Here is a 19,550-nt window from a genome sequence, read left to right as displayed (position 1 = left end):
CATGTGGGCCCCACAATAAAATGCTGACTGGATTGCCACGTGTACGCCATGTAGATCAAAACCACCGCGGATTGGGTTGAGGTGGGTAATTCGTCCGGTTTGCATAGTTGGGGGTGAAGAATGTCCGGTTTTATGGTTCACGGGAGTAATTCGGACTACCTCGATAGTTCGGGGGTAATTAGTATTTTTTCTTTTTCCATTTAGGATGATGAAGTATTATTAATGATCAATGAGAAAACTTCAATACTAATATCCTGATATTAATCTGTGCATAGCGCTAACAATCAATTGCATATCATGCTAAGAATCCACGTTAAATAAAACATGCATCCGGGGACTCCTTTAATTAAAACCTGCAGGCTGCATCGGCCTAAACATGCCAATTATAAGTACGCTCTTTGGACAATGTAATTAACCAACAATCGCATGATTAATTGAAGACACCGCCAGGAAGGAGCCCTCTTTATGCCCCCCCCAAGACCCTTTGCATCGCGTTGATCCACAAAGTGGTCAGGGCGATTGTAGCACGTAGACAGGCTTTGTACCGCTAAGCCACTGTCAGTCACTTGTCTTGTTCTAGCTTGTCCCTAATGTCATAAATGCAGTGTTGTGTTGCGCATACAAAGGTCTCACATCCCGTAGCATTAGTGGCTTTTCCTGCAAATGTACATTTTTGGATTTAGTACTACTAGTCACTAGTCACTGATTAGCACTATCAACTGCAGTCAAATTCTTCCCTTTTGGGGGTATATGCAGATTAGCTTCATGAGACTGACAACACCTGAAGTACTGTAGTAGTAGTAATTTTCAGAAACTTAATTAGTATTTGCTTTGCATCTTTTATTAGTTGTCAATTTTCAGCAACTTCTCTGTACTATAAGCCTGATTTCTGCAGGTATATATGTATGCATGGACAATGATAAATTAGCCAAAAAAAACAGTGAACTCGAAGCTTTATAAGGATGATGATAAGTTCGTTGTGACAGCTCTTACAATTTATATTCTACATATGGCATTAATACATGCACGTCGTTATAGCACTAATTAAGTAGCCCCTAAATTAAATTAAACCTCTCCCTCTTCAAAGCCAAGCAACGATGCAAAGCACTCCACTGGCCGCCGCCGCCGCCGCCTTCTACGCCGACGGCTTGCGCACGAAGTACCGGTAGGCGGCGACCTTCCGCTTCCGGGAGCCGGAGTTGTCGATGGAGAGCACCATCTTGCCGGCCTCCCTCGCCGTGAAGGCGTTGTGCACCGGCTCGTCGGCGGCGGCCGGCACCTTCCTCGTCCGCTCCACGCACAGCGTGTAGCTGTCCTCCGCCGCCGGCACGTACTCCGCGCCGTACTCCAGCTCCCACCCGCCCACCACCAGGTCCCACGTTATCGTCGCGCCGGCCTGAAAAGAAATAAAAAACACAATTGCCCCCAGCGGCGATCAAAATCAATCTATCCCCCAAATCATGGATTATTATTGTTGTTCTTATTACTACCCAGATAGAACAAAAGATTCACGCTTGCATGTAATTATGCCACGCACTCAAGTCCCATCCATGGGATCACAAGATTACATGGTTTTCTTTCACAAGCTGGTCCTACCATGTGCAACACGGTTCACATGAAACGTTTCGGCATTGGCAGAATCCAATACAGTGGGCAAGTTTTTTTACAGCGGTTAAAGAAAAGCAGCAAACACTGAATCACACTGATCATCGACATCAACTGCCCCAACCCTTCCCAAAGTTAATCACCCTTTTCCGTTGAAGGTTTTTACACCTCAACCAGCCAATCGGGGAAGGCGAAGACAAGGTTTAACTAGCCAACGCTTTTATTACCACTATAATTTTTTACCCTGCTAAAAAAATCTGTACTAGTACAAGCAAGGAGTGACTCATTTTTTCCCCCCACTTTTCACCTCGCTGTCATGCTGTGAGCGTGAGAGGTGACAGCGCGTGGAAACTCGCGCCGTGGCGTGAACCGTAAACAAAAGCAAAGCTACAAAAGGAGCACTGCTGCTGCTGCCGCCGCTCCAGCACCATCGGCATCGGGGGGTATTATCTCGTCGCAGAAGAAGAATTTCTCGACGGTCTCCTCCTTCATGCTCATCGGCTTGGGCAATTCAATCCACATTGCCAAGGAGCTCACATGCACACACCGTTCACTAGTAATTCCGGTCACAAGATGCTACTAGCTGCAGGTGTGTGTGAGCCCTGTGACGACGGAATCAAGCTGTATTGTATCTCTCGCTCTTCATGTGAACAGTTGAAAGACTATTGTTGCAAGCAGGAAAAGGGAAGAAGCAGAGTAGTCATCGTGTCAGCTATATACTAGAGGTGTGCAGCTGCAGAGGATAGGCTGTGTTTAGATCCAAACTTTGGATCTAATAACTAAACACAGCCAATAGTATAGTGCTACTAGTAGTACTAGTGCTACTGTACTGTGCTCTCTACTGCTCCTACCGCTGGTTGACGCAGCGTTTACTGGTGTGGTAGCAACGCAACGCAAGAACACACGCAGCTCGAAGCCCCCCCCCCCCCCCCCCCCCGGGTCAGCTTTTGCAGCGTGCTGGCAATGGCAGTCGGGTCGTTGATCCTACCGCAATTTCCTTTCAAAAAACCCGGAGAGACACCAAATAGTGGGCACTGGGCGAGGGCCCTCACATGCGCCTGCGCCGCTGCCATTGGAGTAGACAGAGAGAAAACAGAGGCAGAAACGGTAGTGCTGCGCTGTGCTGGTAGTACTGCAAATCTTTAATCGCATTGGGGTTGGGGAGTGGTGAGCCCAAAAGATTATAAATTTGATACCTAGGACAAAGCAAAACCGGTGCTCAATAATCCCTCGTTGTAGTTCTTGCCTTGACTGGCTAGTATTTTGCTCCATCTCGAGCACACAACTTAATTAGTCGCAAAACATGGGTGAGTGATTGCAAATTGTTTAGGCTCCCGATTTGGCAAATGGCGACCCGGAGTGAGACAAGCAGAAGGGGGTGGTGGATAAGCCAAAGTAGAAGTTGTTGTGGTTAGGAACTTAGGACTAGTTTAAAGATCTCACTACTCAACTTTTGATGTAAACTATGCAAAATTTTGTTTGAAGGCCTTGTAGGATTAGTTAAAATCTGAGCTCCCAATGTGGGAAGATGATGATGAGGAGCAAGAAGTGTAATACCTCGATGCCGTCGATCTCTAGGAAGACCTTCTCGCCGCCCTTGATGGTGAACTCGGACGCCGGCTTCGGCGGGCCGTTCTCCAGGTCGCCGGCGCGGCTCAGCCCGCCGTACTGCACCGGCACCAGCTCCGGCCGGATGAACCTGCAAGTGAGCAAAGCGAGAATCAACTGCGTGTCGCGGCGACGGCGGCGAGCAAAATGGGGAACGAAATGGTGTGTAATGGTGCTCACTTGAAGAGCGTCTCGGCGACGTTGCCCTCGCGCGCGATGACGAACTTGCTCTTGGTGCGCTCCGTGAGGAACGGCGAGATCATGGAGAACAGCACCGAGAAGTACCAGGGCACGTTGATGAACACCTGCGAGGAAGCAGTGCCAGAGTCAGGTAGGTGTTCGACGAAATGCCTGAGGCGGCGGTAAGTAGAAATTAGAAAACAAGACAGTGGTTGGTATGTTTGTTACCTTGCGCGCGACCATCTCAGGGTAGTTGTCCTGGAAGAGGGAGAGGATCTGGTTGGACGCGGCGCGGAGCTCGCGCTTGGGCATGTCCTTGAGGTCGGTGACCTGGATGATGGCGTTGACGCCGCCGGGGCGGAGGTGGAGCGCGCGGACGCCGCGCTCCATGACCTGGACGCGCCAGCGGAGGAAGCGGGCGAGGCGCTCGCCGTCGCCGAAGACGCGGTCGTACATGTCCCTGTCCTTGAAGACGCCGTAGGCGTTGTAGCAGACCGGGTGGCCCTCCCGGTCCCAGCCGTGCATGTAGGCGACGACCCCCTCCAGGTCCTTGAACCCGAGGTCCTCGTCCAGCACGGCGTCGGCGCGGAACTCGGCCCGCCACGCGGCGCAGCGGAGCAGCATGGCGTGCGCGTCGCGGACGCGGAAGTCCCGCGCGCGGAGGAACTTGAGCAGCACGACGTCGGCGCGCTCGTCGGCGGCGGCGGCCGGGGCCGGGGCCCCCTCCCCGCCCTGGGGCGGCGCCGGGTTGAGCGGCACGCCCCAGATGGAGATTGGGTCCGGGTGCGTGGACAGCAGCGCCCTGAGGTCGGCGAGCGCGCGGAGGTCGGACGCCGGGAGCGCGGACGCCACGTACGAGTCCTCCTTGAACGACGACGACCTGAGCAGCGCGGTGGCCTCCATCAGCGACGACATCAGGCTGCGCTTCGCCCCCGTCCCCGACGGCGGCGGCTTGGGCGCTGCCGCCACCGCGGCGGGCGCGGGGGATGGGGTGGCGGTCGGAGACATGCGGGGGGTGGGCGGCGAAGGTGTTCGTCGAAATGCGGGGGGGAGGTGGCGAGAATTTGAAATGGAGTGGAGCGGATGGGAGGCGTGGCGAGCGTGGCGGTGGCGTTATGATGGAGGCGTGGCGGGGGCGCGCTTGCTCGCTCGCTCGCTGTTGGGGGGTGGGGGTTTTTATGAGAGAAGGGGGGAAAAAGTGTGACGGGTTAATTATTAGAGGATTTGTCCGCTGTGCGCCTGTGTTCGTCAGGCCCGTTGGGCCGACCTCGGCCTCTATCTGTTTTTTCTTTGGACGTGACTACACAGCTACTGCTAAGAAACACCGTCCACCTATACTTTAAATATAATTTTTTCTTAAACTACTCATCCAATTTACGATCCGATTATACCATTGTGTTCATAACAATTAAATCTTTACAACAAGATCTCACATGATTATATTTTGATGAAAAATTACAAATTACTTTTATGATATGTCTAAATTACTTTTAGATTTCACTAAGTTACTTCTTATACATACAAAAGTAAATTCAGTCAAGCTTAAAAGTAATTTACATATATTATAAAAGTAACTTATAAAAAAAAAAGAAAGTAACTTTAATTAATACCTTTTTTCATTGAACAAATTATCATATATTTAATTATCATATATATAAGTTACTTTTAGATTTAATTAAAATACTTCCTATACATTCATAATGCTCTGAGGTGATTACTTTAATTATTGTTTTTAGTTAATTTCATAATTTGTGCTGATTAATCTAATTTCTAGATAGAGTCATGTTTTTATCTCTACAACGGATTTACTTCAAATGATATGCCAAAGTTACATTCGTTTTGTTCTAAGTTACTTCTATAATATATATATATATGTAAATTACTTCTAGGCTTTACTGAATTTACTTTTGTATGTATAAGAAGTAACTTAGTGAAATCTAAAAGTAATATAGACATATCATAAAAGTTGTGATTTTTCATCAAAATATAATCATGTGAAATCTTGTTGTAAAGATTTAATTGTTACGAACACAATGGTGTAATCGGATTATAGATCGGATAAGTAATTTAAGAGAAAATTTTATAAGAAGAAAAAAAATATGCACAACATAATAGCAAAAACTACTTGCATGCATGTCTGTAACGCTTGCAGTACTTCTCACGTAATTGTCCGCGTCGCTCGTTAAGTCTAAATCGAGATGCCTCTCGAAATAGATTTTGCGTTTTTCTTTTATTCTATACTCCCTCCGCCCAAAAAAAACTCAACCTATTATTGGATTAGACATTTCTATTACAACGTATATATACTTCTGTTTAGATTCATTGTACTATAAAACGTCCTATCCAATACTAGATTGGATTTTTTTTTGGACGGAGAGAGTATACCTGAGTTCTTTTTTTAAAATTCCTAACTTAAATCATTCAATTTTCGCATGCACGTTTTTTTAAAAAGTATATAATAAATTGCTTTAAAAAATCATATTAATTTTTTTTATTAAAAATGCTAATATTTAATTAATTATTCGCTAATGAGTCATTCCGTTTACGTGCATTAAAGATAAGTTTCCAACTCCCATACAACCTACTCAGCCTATATGCTGAAAACAGGTAAATCTTGGCTGTGGGTGGCACATGTATTTGTTCTCATTAAGATTTGTCTTTGTTCATAGCTCGAATCCTTTACCTTTGCTTTTTCGGTTATGTTTACTCTACTTAACAGTAGAGTTAATATATATCATTTATATTTTCTTCCTCAATAAATCATACTATCTATTTATACTATCATCTCAATTACTAGAGAAAAAACATAGGGTTAGAGTAACTTATAATCTCAAATCCTCTAGATGAAAAAACACGTGGAAATTTGGACGAAGCGCATGGAAAACATAGGAATTAGACCTACTTTGGAATAAATGAATTTGAAAGAATTTCAAAGGATTGCTCTATAGAAAATTTTCATATAAGATCTTTGGATTATAGGAATGGGTTCCAAAATTTCTATAGGATTGCTTCCTTTTCTTCGTTTTTTAGAGGATTCTAAACATTTCATTAAAGCTCATAGTTTATATTCCTTTCTAAAGTCCAAAGGCAACATATCTCTTTATCTCTCATCTTGTATTCATTATAATGAGGTATTTTATCCACAATTCTTGGGGTTTTTCTATGGACTATTAAAACACGTAGAATCTGGCTAGACATGACATTCAATTCCTGTATATTTTTTCTATTCCTACGTTTTTTCTATTCTACGTTATAAATGAGTCATTAGAGGAGAGAGATGGACACACAGAATATTTTTTTTCCAAGAGGTAGAACCTCTTGTTGAGAATCCTCTAAAATTCCTTTGATTCGAGACAATCCTAAGGAACTTTAAAGAAATTTGGGGAAGATATTCCTTTGTTCCAACTTCCAAATGACCATATAGGAGAATCCAACCCTTCAAAATTCCTTTTTTCCAAAACAGCCCCGAGTGGTTAACTCAGCACACACCTAAAATATGATTACCAATCATTAGTTAAAATCATGATTACAATATGAAGCTAGTTTTATTAAATTTAATATTAGGCTTGTTTTTAGGTGTTCTCTTCATTTTCCTTGACTAACTCTCTTTAAATAATTGCAAAACAATAAGTAAAAGCCCCAACTAAAAGTATTCTTAAAAATCAAACTTTAAAATCCAAAAATTGCTTTGTTATAATCCAAGAATAGGTAACTTATTTCTTTCCATATTCTTTGACTGTCCGCATTTAATATATCTTTTCCAAATTTATACTTATTATTATGATAATGGTAAAAATTGGTCGGAATATACAAGTCATATAAAAGATGGAACTACTAAATAGTCGCCTTAATAGAAACAACCATATACAAGAAATGTACCAATGAGTCCATAAAATAAGATTTTACTGATGTAAAATAAATAAACTGTTTTTACTGAAATCTAAATGTACAATCCCAATCCCTAAGCACATATGCTTAGATCATTTGTCTCATCGATCTTTGCACAACTGATTAATCTCTAGACATGTTGTCCCTCTTTTATTAAGTTGTAGGTTGGATTGCATTGAACGATGGATATCGAAGAACTATAATGCTTGGAGTTGGTGGCTCCGACCTTAGGTCCCACATAGGGATGAAACAGAGTGGATAGGGATGGATAATGCTCATATCATATTTATTTTCGTATTATTTTGCTGGGAAACAAATACGTATTATCTCAAATACGAATAAAAATCGAATATGATCAGACACAAATACAAAAACAATTTTTTCTCGGAACACAAAAACCAACTCAATTTCTAATAGAAACAAATATCAACATATATAATTAGCTCATTTTATATAAAATGTAGTATAATTTATAAATATCTTTAAAAAATTAAATAGTGTTAATAGTGTGGACTAATGTTAAGAGATGAATAACTATTAAAATCTAAAAAGATATATTGAAGGTCATAGAGTTACTCTATAAAGAGATGGGGTATGTCTCATGACTTCACCGGATATCCGAATTATTATCCGTATCCGACGGAAACCCTAATACCATATTCGTATTCGTATCCGGGAGAAAATATCCATATTTGTATTAGTATCCGAATTATCTGAAAATTATCCGTTCCGAAAGGTATATGTATTCGTTTTTCTCCGGAGCGGACGGAAACTATCCGCTCCGTTTTCATTCATAGTCCCACATGATAGACAATGGTGGTGGGGTAGGGGCAGCAGACCCATCGCCACCCCTAGAAACATTTAAAGGGGTATATATTTGTGAATGTGTCATCTTATTTACACGCTCGGTTGTGAATGTGTCATCTTAATCTTATTTACACGCTCGGTTGGGGTGGGTTGTGAATCTCATATATCATTAAATTACTATGAAAAGTATATCCATATATGCATAATTGAGGACATTAAACCTGCTAGGTGAATGATACGCCTACTATTAGATCATCATGCCTCTCTTGTCCGGTTTTCTTCTTCTTTTTTTTTCCTCTTGATGTATAATCATGTTCTCATTTAAAGTTTTTACGATACAGTAACACATAGGCATACTTTTAGTAACTTATAATTATTCGTACGGTACTTGAAAATGTGTGGAGACATGTCCTTGATAATTCAAATTTTTTCCCCACCGCTGCAAACAGTACAGAAGTACTCCAGAACGCAGCAACGCGCGCAATATGCACATATGCTGTGCATATTGCCAGCTATTTCCTATTTTTTTTCCTCCACGAAGCATCACACAAACTTTTAAACTGCTTTGGCTCTAAACTTCGAGTATTTCCCTCGGAATCTGCTGCCAATTTTTGTCTATTTGTCAGCATTTGGTGGTGATTGGGCGACTGATGGTACACTGTTTTTGGATGTATGTGGAGTTTGGTCAGCATTGGTTGTGGTTCAAATTTCGAACCTTCTGCAGGATGGCCGTGCAAGGTTGGAGTGGTCCGAGGCATTTTTGTCATGTATGGATCATATTTAGTTATGCAATTACCATGCAAAAACGATATTCCTCCCGTTTTATATTATACCTCGTCTAACTTTTTAGTCAAATTTCTTTACGTTTGACCAAGTTTATAGAAAAATATATAAATATTATCAACACAAAATAAACATATTATCAAAATATATTCAATATTTAATAAAAACTAATTTAATATTTTAGATGTTAATAATTTTTTTCAATGAACTTAGGCAAAAAAAAATCAAACGACGACTAACATGAAATAGCAGAGGGAGTACCACTCACCACATATGGTTGCCAAATTGCCAACGGTGAATCTGCTTACTACCTTGAAGCATCGAGAGAGATAAGGGTTGAAAAAAAAAAAGCTCAAAACTCGTGACAGACCACTAGATCAGCACACTTCGAGCTCAGCTCGGATCAGCCTAGGTTGTGTTTGGTTCACAGTCAAGATGGATGGGATATGGCGGTCCATACTTTGTTGGATATGGCGATCCAGTTTTTTGTTTGGTAGAATGAATATGGCGATCCAGTTTTTTGTTTTGTTTGAAGATGGATTTGGTGATCCAATTTTTTGTTTGGCTGGAGTGAGTTGGATTTGTAGGTGTGGTCACCTCTCACTTGAGATGGTGAATATACCCCATCAAATTAATGCATAATGCATTTTATAAATTCTGTAGCAATTTTACACCACTACCTCTCCATATTATAAATACACATATAAAAAAAGAAAAAAAGAAAAAAGCAATAGATCTAGGGCTCACTGCGCCGCCGCCTCCTCCCGCCGGCGGCCGCTGCTCGCCTCCTCCCGTCGGCGGCCGCCTCCTCCCGCCTCCCGCCTCCTCCCGCCGGCTATAGGCGCCGCCGCCTCCTCCCGCCGACGCCGCCCGCACCGTCGTCGTCGGGCCCAGGCGACCGCCTCCCTTAGCTCGCTCGCGACCGCCTCCCTCCCTCACTCGCCCGGGGTGACGCGACCCGCTCGCCCAGCTTGCCCAGGCGCTCGGGCGGCTGGATCCTGGCAAATCGGCCGGATCCCCCCATCCAGCATCTGGAGGAATATTCCTTCCTGGGTCGCCCATCCCACCCATGCCCAGCAACCAAACACCCACAGAAAATGGACCGCCATGTTCTATCCACCCATATCCCTCCATCCAAACACACCCCTAAACTCTAGCAATACCAGTGCGGCTGCCTTATTTGAGAAGCCAAAACCGCCAACTAGGCTAGGAACATTGTAAGAAACATCCTCCACAGTGCATATGGTCTATTTTATTCTTCACAGTACATTATAGTGGATCCCACCTGTTCTCTTTCTCCTCTCTTTCTTCCCTTTGCCTTTCCTCGCCAACCACCGGCCTCCTCCTTCGGCTACCCCGCCGTTGGCACCCCTCTCTCCCTCCCACCCACCGCCGCCACCCCTCCCCCCTCCACCACTCTCCCTACCACCCACGTCGGCGGATCGAGGTGGCGACGAGCTCGACACCGCGTGCGTGCGTGGATGGCAAGGAGCTCGGTGCAGATCTGGAATGTCGGCGCGTCCTTCTATGCGATGGCACTGGGCGGAGAAGCGGCTGAAGCAGCGACAACACCGGGCGGAGTGGTGGCATGGAGGCCGGATCCAGCCCGGGGTAGCTCCCCTTCCCTGTCCGCCACGACAGCTCTCTCTCCTCTCAGCTGCTCCCCCTTCCCGCTGGAGCCTCTCAACTCTCGGACGCCGCTCGAGCACAGCTCGACGGCTCGTGGTGGCGGCCGCTTCTCCCTCCACGAAGCTCTCCAGATCCGGCACAGCGGTGGCAGCTCGAAGACGATGGTGATGATAGCTCCCGGGTAGGGCCGCCCCCTCGCCTCGTTCCCTCTTTCTCCGCCCCAGCCACTATGTTCTCTCTTTCCCCAAAGAATCGCTAACACATACTGATGAGGAACGCGCGACCAACTTTGACTCCGCGTTCCTCACTTGGGCACGGAAGAGATCAACGTCGCTGGGAATCTTCAAAGTGGAAGGCTGGGGCTGAATGTCAGATGTGTGCATTGTGAATGGCCTAATGATCAAGCTGGTTGTACCTGTAGGAGCAGGACGTTGAACAACTTCTTCGTGGTGTGTTCTTTTCTCTCTTTTCCTAACTTCTGCTTTCTTATCTTTTCCATGCACACTTTCTAAATTATTAAATGGCATATTTTTTTTACAACTTATGCTCCTCATTTTCCATGCACACAGTTTCTAAATTGTTTGACAATATATTTTTTAAAAAAATTCTATCGGAATGTTGCTTTAAAATCATATTAATATTTTAGTTAATACTTAATTAATCATACTCTAATTTATCACTCACTCTGTTTTGTGTAGAGAGACAAACGATTGCTACTATTTTTTATCAAATGAAGTGTTGACAATAAGAGCTGTCAGCGGGTGAGAGCACGAGCTCCACTATCGTCCTTGGGACTAGGAAAGCCCATCTAAATTTTTTTACCATATATCTATTAAAAAGAGGATTAAAGTTTTATCTAATTTATTTAGCTGCACCTGTTTTTATTTTGAAGGCATCTACAATCAGGGATACTCTAAACCCACTCACAATGGAGGATACCCCTGTTAGCCTAATGAGTGCCCCAAGCCCAAAAAGCACACGTAGGTATTTTACTATACTACCCCTCTCTTCTCCTCATTTACTGGCGCGCCTCCTCCCCTCCGCCTCTCGCCTCTCTCTCCTCTCCCTCTTGCCGCTCGCCGTCGCCAGATCCCACACCCCCCGCCGATCCCACGCTGCACCACGCTAGATCCAGCACGCCGCCGCTCGCCGGAGACGCGAGGCGTGCTCAGCGATGGCGCGGTCCTTGGCCGTGGCGGCCTCGTCGGACCCGGGGAGCGGCGTCACGAGGCGTCACGGGAGCGGCGGGAGTGGCGGCGAGGACGACGAGGAGGGCCGCCTCTCCCGTTGCCAGCATCCACTGCCACCCCTCTCTCTCCCTTTCTCCCATCGGCGTCCTCCGCCTTGCGCCGTGGCCGGTTGGGTGCGCCAGATCCGGCGCCATAGTGGGCGGAATTGCCCCCCCCCCCCGTGGCGCCGACGGTGGCGGGCAAGGCGCCGGCGGAGGAGGCCAAGCAAGGCGCGCGAGGCGAGCACGGGCACCTCAAGCCGTCTCCGCCCTGATGGCTGCCGCGGCGCGCGGTGGTCGGATCCGGTCGTCGCCGTCGCCTCTATCTTCTCTCTCTCTCTAAGGCCATCAACAATACGTCGACGGTGGCGGTCCCGGCGGTGGTGGGCACGGTGCCGGCGGTGTCGGGCGCGGCGCGACGAGACTGAGGGGAGAGCGAGAGTGAGGCGAGGGTGCAAGGGGAAATTTGGGGGGACGACGCCGTGCCCACGAGCTCCACACGCGTACAACGCGGCGCCTGGCTGTATCTCCCCACGAAAAGCTGGCGAGGCGCGAAGAGAGCCACGTCCCCTAGCAGAGGGCCGCATTCCATCGTAGATGGACGACGCCGATGGAAAAGCGGACGGCTGTCTCTAGAGGTACGGGCTGAAGCACCGCATTAGTGATCGTCTGATGGATCCGACATTGAGAGCCTTGGCACTGGCAGCGCCACCACCCAATCTGCTTGGTGCATGCCACAAGCCCACAAGCATGTTGACCAGACAGGGCAATATGTGGCTGCACAATTAATACAAGAAGAAGATGAATACCATTGCTGGGGCCCACAATCGGGGTGCAATTGTGTAAACAGGACGATACCGATCGATGCAGCTGCAAACAGATACACTGTGCGGAGAAGAAAACTGCATCTCTGACGGAGTGAGATTTCACTGCATCTTCAAGCCTAGCTTTGGATACCTACCAATACCGTCTGGGACGACGTCACAGACATTTCAGTACTAGTATAGATGCATGTCAGCATGTGGGCATCCAAACATAGCACACCATCATGCATCATCACACACAGCTTTATCGGCTTCGACGACGACGACGCGCCGGCCGGATCGGATAAAAATTTCCCCTTCGATGATCGAGTCGCCGGGGTAGAGCCTTGTCTTTTGTTCCTCTTTACGCGCTGGAGGAGCTAACTAATACTACCTTCGTATTATTTTAATGGACTAACGCCGTTGACTTTTTATCTAATATTTGACCATTCGTCTTATTTAAAAAAATTATGTAATTATCATTCATTTTATTGTGACTTGATTCATCATCAAATATTCTTTAAGCATGACATAAATATTTTCATATTTACATAAAAATTTTGAATAAAATGAATGGTCAAATATTGGTTAAAAAGTCAACGACGTCATACATTAAAATACGGAGGGAGTACAACTTTCTTAGTTCTAAAATAAATATAAGAGTTAATTACACTTTGGTCCACCTTTTGTTACCAAAGTTTCACTTTGGACTATCCTCTAGCTCATATTTTCACTTTAGACTAGATAAGATTACTTTTGGTACACTTTGGACCACCCCAAGTCATTTTCTTTAGCTGTATCTGCTCTATAATATAGTAAAAAAAATTGCATGTGTAAGTTGAAAAAGATTACCGGGTTACGAGTTGCTGATGTGCTTAAAGTTGGAAAAGTCATTTATGTATTCCTAAAAAGTTTATGGGGTGGTCCAAAGTGAAAGAAAGGTAAAGTAACCTAGTCTAAAGTGAAAAAATATGTTAAATGGTGATCCAAAGTAAAACATTGGTAATAAAAGGTGGCCCTAAACGCAATTTGCTCTAAATATAATTCTCTTTTATAAATTTAAACTAAAGGGTTACACGTATTTTAAATATTTTAAAATGGACAAAGTACTGTATTGATTGCAAGCTTATGATGGCAATCTATCTACTGCCTTTCGCCAAGCGTATGAATCTTGGACAGGGAAAAAAAACATGCCATTGTTTTGGCCGTCGCTGCCTTTAAACCCGTTATACTTTAATAAGATATGTAGATTCTACTTTAGTTTATGTTAACATATTTTCTAACTATTTAACAATATATTTTATATGAAAAATTTTTATATAGAAGTTACTCTAAAATATCAAATAATCTATTTTTAAGTTTATAATAATTAATTAATCATGTGTTAACAGCTTGTCTCATTTTATTAACTTTTAAGTACGTTTAAAGATCTTCACCTTCGTCTAAGTCCAATGGGGCCTTACCCTTTATAAGTTTTTAGTTTAGCAATAATACTTCTCAAAACAAAACTTGTTACTGTACGTTACTCATTCCGTACAGGGCACCAATATATGCTTGCTTGTTGTCTGCTGCAATATAAAGTAGGAACTAAAAATATACTCTATGTCTCTATGATCTGTTTGCGAATATTTGTTTGTTTTGGTCGGAAATAGATGAACTTTGATAGTTACTCTCTCCATTCCAAAATATAAAAGATTTTAGCTGGATGTGACATATATTATAGTACAAAATCTGGACAAAGGGTTTATCCAGATTCACTGCACTAGGATATGTCACATCTATCCAAAATCTCTTGTATTTTGGGGTGGAGGGAGTTCTTTATAAACAATATCGAAGATAATAAATATAAAATATTTTTTATTACAACGGTAATATTGTAGTCTAATACCCTGTTTAGATGGGACTAAAACTTTTAAGTCCCTATCACATCGGATGTTTGGACACTAATTATAAATATTAAACGTAGACTATTAATGAAACCCATCCATAATCTTGGACTAATTCGCGAGACGAATCAATTGAGCCTAATTAATACATGATTAGCCTATGTGATGCTACAGTAAACATTCTCTAATTATGGATTAATTAGGCTTAAAAAATTGTCTCGCAAATTAGGTTTCATTTATGTAATTAGTGTTGTAAGTAGTCTATATTTAATACTCTAAATTAGTATCTAAATACAGAGACTAAAGTTAAGTCCCTGATCCAAACACCACCGGTAAGGACTCAAAATATTGTAGAGTAATACAAGTATGGAGTCATGATGATACGGGTGTCAGCTTGGCGATCAAATCAGGCTCAATTGATGTAAAATCATGCACTTTGTCATTTTCATGTGAAGCAATTCTGCAGTAGTATCTTTTTTTTAATCGAATTAGCACGAGATTATATATTTTCATCGAATATAGTAAAAAAAATAATATAACCCTTAAAAGTAAGGAGGGAAAAAAACCAGATTATACAGTACGAGGTAAAAGATCATGTAGTCGCTTAGCTCCTACCAGCGTCCATGTCCTCGCTTATTTCTTCATTATTATGAAGAGGCTGCAGTTGTATCCAATGACTACTGTTAGAACATCATCGCTTGAACCATAATAATTGGCTGTAGCTCTTCAGCAAAGACCAGAATATTTCATTCCATTATCTAAAAGAAAGTACATCGTCGCTTGATGATGTATTTTCTTACTTAGACCGTGTTTAGTTCGTGTGCTAAAATATTTTTAAGTATACGGACACACATTTAAAGTATTAAACGTAAACTAATAACAAAACAAATTACAGATTCCGCATGTAAACTGCGAGACGAATTTATTAAGCCTAATCAATATGTCATTAGCAAATGTTTACCTAGTATCATATTGTTAAATCATGGCGTAATTAGGCTCAAAAGATTCGTCTCGTAATTTATATACAAACTGTGTAATTAGTTTTTTTTATATTTAATACTCTATGTATGTGTTTAAATATTTGATATGATAGAATTTTTGGAAGTTATAAGGAAATTAAAACACTGCCTTACCTGGGTTGGGTGGTAAAGCGAAAGGTGACTGACTGCTGCTGCCGTTTGGCGAGGGACAGATTATCCGTTGATTGATTATCCGGATATAGGAGTACTCGGTTGCAGATACTGGCGGAATATCACGCATATGACCTGACATGGCGTGACGAGCACTTGTAGTTGTAGTAGCATCTAGACACGGCCAGCAGAATCAAATGATTTAAATCCCTCAACACGTGAACGGGGGATTTGGGGAATCCAATAAAACACCTCATATCCATCATCATACACATATAAGAAAATTCCCTATATAAAAGTTCATATATTTTTCATATAAGAAGCTAAGTGCTACTTTGATTTGGAGGAAAAATATATAAACTTTTAAGGATTTTAATCCTATAAGAAAATTTTCTACGAAAGCCTTTAAAATAAAGGATCGAATCATATACTATCTTCTAAAATTTCTATGAAAATGACAATCCTATAGAGATTTTGAAGAAAATTTAGCAAGAGCTCATACCTCTTAAAATTTTTTTTTTGAGTATCTCACTCATCAAATCCATGCGTTTTGCAATTGCATTTCTATTAAAATCGTGTGTTTTTACTATTCCTTAGTTTTTATATTCATGCGATTCAAAAAGGGTCAAAGAGAGTATATTTGCACGCAGGATCACATGCATCGATCCATGGTTGTTACCTACCGTAGGTTGTCGTGAAGAGGTCGGCACTGCACAGTGCACACGCAACGTCAAAACCCCCAGATGAGTCTCAAGGAGACAGCACAGCACGGTAAGACCAGTGGCAGTGTCTACAGTACTAGAATGTGTAGTGACAGTTTGGTTTGTGACCTAAATTGGCCTTACTAATTTTTGGCAAAATTAAATTTTAACAAGTTTTGGCATGATAAATTTTAGGAAGGCAAAGTTGTATTTGGATTAAAGTCAAAATAGCCTAAGTCAACTATAGAAATGGCCTATTTTCTCAGACATACCAAAATTTAGCTTCAAACCAAATAGACACTAAACACTATTAAATTTATCAAATATTGATAAGTTAAATTTAGGTCTCAAACCAAATCAGCCCGTACACCTGAATTTGCGTTGGCAGAGAAGATGATGGATCGATGGGCCTGAAGCCGAAGCGAAAAGCCTCGGATCCGGAGACGACGGGTATGGTCCAGGGTCGAGGGGAGGGCGCGGCCGGCAGGGCCACGACAAGCGCTTCCCTGGGCCCCCAACCCCAACCCCAAGCCGGCGCCATGTCTCCTCCACCTCCTCCGCTGTTTCGCTCCTCGCGCGCGTACGTGGACCGCGTCACGCGTCTTTGGAATTTCGGATGGAATAAGCAGCTTGCTATTTAATTGCACGGTGTCAAAGATGCTGCTAATGGAGCCACGTTTTTCCCTTTACCGCCGCTGCGGTAACCGGGGTTTTCACCGCCGCCGAGGTGTGGTAATAGTAAAGTAGTGGCCGGTAATCCTACGGAGTTAAGAAAGAAAATATAAATTTTGGATATTTTCTTTTGGATAAATTTTGTTCGGTTTCTTCACTATTCATCACAATAATAACCATATAGTTACTGGTCTTACCGTCGAGGGTATGGCAACACCTCTTTCTCCGATGAGATGTATCAATTCAGTATTCCAAATTGACCTCTAACCTGCAGCCCCAAGATTCGAGTGGTACAAGTCCTGATTAATCACTGGCTGGCAGCAGGGTTAGATCGACCCCGCTACCACTCGACGATAATTAAGTCCCTGATCATCCTGCATGCTACATGTAAGCGTTTTTTTTTTTTCTATTACACGTACGTGGCAACAATTTAACACGCCTTGTCTTTATTCTCGCGACTTGATCAATCAGTAGCCTTTTCTCGTTACATGGAAGCGCTTCTCATGATGATCGCCCAATGACATTTCCATTTCCTAAATCGAGGTAATTTTGTGTTATTACTTATCAGTAATTATACCAAGTACAGTTTAAAAAAGTTTACCGATTTGATCGGCATATGCCTGAGACTGAGAGGTATCGCGCTATGGCCCATACGTTAATTTGTACGCGCAGTGCACATATGCGGCCTGCTTAGAGAGATGGACCTGCAAATGCCCAGAGTCTGTAAGAGCACGTTAAAATTGGGATAAGTCTATTTTGTGTCCCTCATGCCTTGCCCTAGGTGGAATCGCATCCCTCAACCACAAAACCCAGTTTAACGCCTCCCTCATCTTCGAAAACCGGTGCAAATCAAATCATCGGGTGGTTTTTGTAAGCAGTTTTATTCTACATGATACTTATTAGGTGGCATTCCAGATTGAAAAAAAATTAAAAATGACAGTGGGCCCCACATGTCAGTCTCACTTTCTCCACCTCTATCCTTTTCTCTCTCTGGGGTCTCCCTCTTCTCCAAGGTCCAGGAACAGACCGATGCCCGCGAAGACGAGAGGGAGAGGTCGGTGGCAGCGGATCCGCCTTCCCGCGCCCCCACGCCTCTGCCTCCTATCCGCGGCGATGGAGCTCAGCCTCCGATTCCTATCCGGTTTTGCTCTAGCATTGGGCTCTGCCATGCTCCTCCTCGAGGCAGTCCTGTGTCGGCCATGCCTTCTGATGTGCCCGTGATGGTACTGCTCCCGTCGTGGCTACACCTCCGGTTTGTGTACGACGTCCTCACCGCTGCGGTCGTCACCGCGGACGCCGGGATGCTCCGAGCCGGAACCATGTCGACCGGGGCTTCCTCGCCTGAATCGTGGCTATCAGTGAAAACCCGGCAGCTTTAGCAAAAACCTGCAAGAGTTTGTATGCGAGAGAGATCGAACAAATAGGGGCACAAGTGTTTGATTCTACGCACATCAAAGCTCAACTTGCACAACTACACAAACGCAGCTGTGCACCCTAACTGAAAAATAGAAAGCAACGAAAAAACAGCGGAAGGAGATAAACTAAACATGCACAAGTTTATTAGCTAATAATAGTGGCGCTCTTCACCTCCGAGGACCAGCGCAAGCTCGACCGGCTCAGGACCGTCTACCGGCCACCAGCTCTACTCCAAGCTCATCAACGAGTGCGCCTTCATGCGCCGCACCATGGCCAACTGCCACTGCGGCGTCGGCTAGCTGCTTGAGGCGGAGGCCGAGCTCCACCACCGCAGATAGGAGGCGAAGGCCGAGGTGTGGGGGCGCAGGAAGGTGGATTAGCCGCCGCCGCCGCTGACCTCTCCCTCTCCTCCTCTTCGCGGGTATCGCCGGCCGACAGCCGTCAGTCTGTTCCTGGACCCCAGATAAGAAAGGGAGATGAGAGAGAGAGAGAAGGGCAGATGTGGAGAAAGTGAGACTACATGCGGGGCTCCTGTCATTTTTTTTCTATCTAAATGCCACCTAAGCGTCACGCAGGATAAAACTGCTTACAGAACCATCTGAGGAGTCGATTTGCACCGGATTTCGGAAATGGAGGTGGCGTTATACCCGATTTTGTGGTTAAAGGATGCGATTTGACCAAGGACAAGAGATGAGGAAGGTAAAATATACTATCCTTTTTTATTAGCCCAAAGCCCAAACTGCAAATAGTATTGCACTTTCGGCCCATGTTGAAAGCCTCGCTCATTTCCGTAATTCCGTTTGAATGCCAGGTCCTTGGATTGTTTCACCAAGAGGAACCCCAAGTTAATTTTGTGCAAGCTTGCCATGTACTTCCTTATCAGGTTATATTTATGGAAGAGTGTAAGCGGGCAGACACACAAATCCATTTATCTCTATCTCTGTCTTTACTATTATAAAAATTGAAGATGTTTTATCGTTATTTTAGTACGTCATCTGTATTTGAGTCAGTTTTTAAGTTCGTTCTCTTTTGGAAATACAGATCCGTGTTTGAGACGGATTTTAAGTCCGTTTGCTTTTGGAAATACAAAATAAGTAGTATAAGAAATTTCTTTTTAAAAAAAACTTGCATGCGAACTTGAGATGAAAGTTGGACTTCTAATTGCAGCTCATGATTTTCAAAAAAAAAAAAAATCCAAGCGAATTCCACAGTGA

At 43.8% G+C, this 19,550-nt stretch overlaps 1 protein-coding gene and 1 long non-coding RNA gene across 3 annotated transcripts; both read right to left on the bottom strand.

Moving 5' to 3' along the window:
* Nucleotides 1-924: 924 nt before the first annotated feature.
* Nucleotides 925-4,540, bottom strand: LOC4338479 (patellin-6). The gene is made up of 4 exons (XM_015782586.3): nt 3,622-4,540; nt 3,394-3,518; nt 3,163-3,304; nt 925-1,396 (listed from the first exon to the last, which is right to left on the bottom strand). The coding sequence occupies exons 1-4, from the start codon at nt 4,399-4,401 to the stop codon at nt 1,136-1,138; spliced, it is 1,308 nt and encodes a 435-aa protein (XP_015638072.1). The 5' UTR covers nt 4,402-4,540; the 3' UTR covers nt 925-1,135.
* A 13,227-nt stretch (nt 4,541-17,767) lies between these two features.
* Nucleotides 17,768-18,863, bottom strand: LOC112939075 (uncharacterized). 2 transcript variants are annotated; one of them, XR_003242518.2, is made up of 2 exons: nt 18,508-18,863; nt 17,768-18,272 (listed from the first exon to the last, which is right to left on the bottom strand). It is a non-coding gene; the product is annotated as an uncharacterized lncRNA (long non-coding RNA). The 2 variants fall into 2 exon arrangements; XR_010741573.1 differs by having other exon boundaries at nt 17,768-18,261.
* Between the last annotated feature and the right edge of the window lie 687 nt (nt 18,864-19,550).

This window comes from Oryza sativa, chromosome 5, assembly GCF_034140825.1.
Source record: "Oryza sativa Japonica Group chromosome 5, ASM3414082v1".
In the NCBI taxonomy this organism is placed as follows: domain Eukaryota; kingdom Viridiplantae; phylum Streptophyta; class Magnoliopsida; order Poales; family Poaceae; genus Oryza; species Oryza sativa.
Note: the sequence above shows the minus strand (reverse complement) of the source record. Positions and strands in the feature narration are given on the sequence as shown.

Excerpts from the sequence above, each read along its gene's own strand:
- LOC4338479 (XM_015782586.3), bottom strand. The coding sequence starts at position 4,401 with ATGTCTCCGACCGCCACCCCATCCCCCGCGCCCGCCGCGGTGGCGGCA. Across the intron at positions 3,519-3,621 it reads CTGAGATGGTCGCGCGCAAG|GTGTTCATCAACGTGCCCTG; the intron begins GTAACAAACATA and ends GCTTCCTCGCAG. Across the intron at positions 1,397-3,162 it reads TAGAGATCGACGGCATCGAG|GCCGGCGCGACGATAACGTG; the intron begins GTATTACACTTC and ends ATTTCTTTTCAG.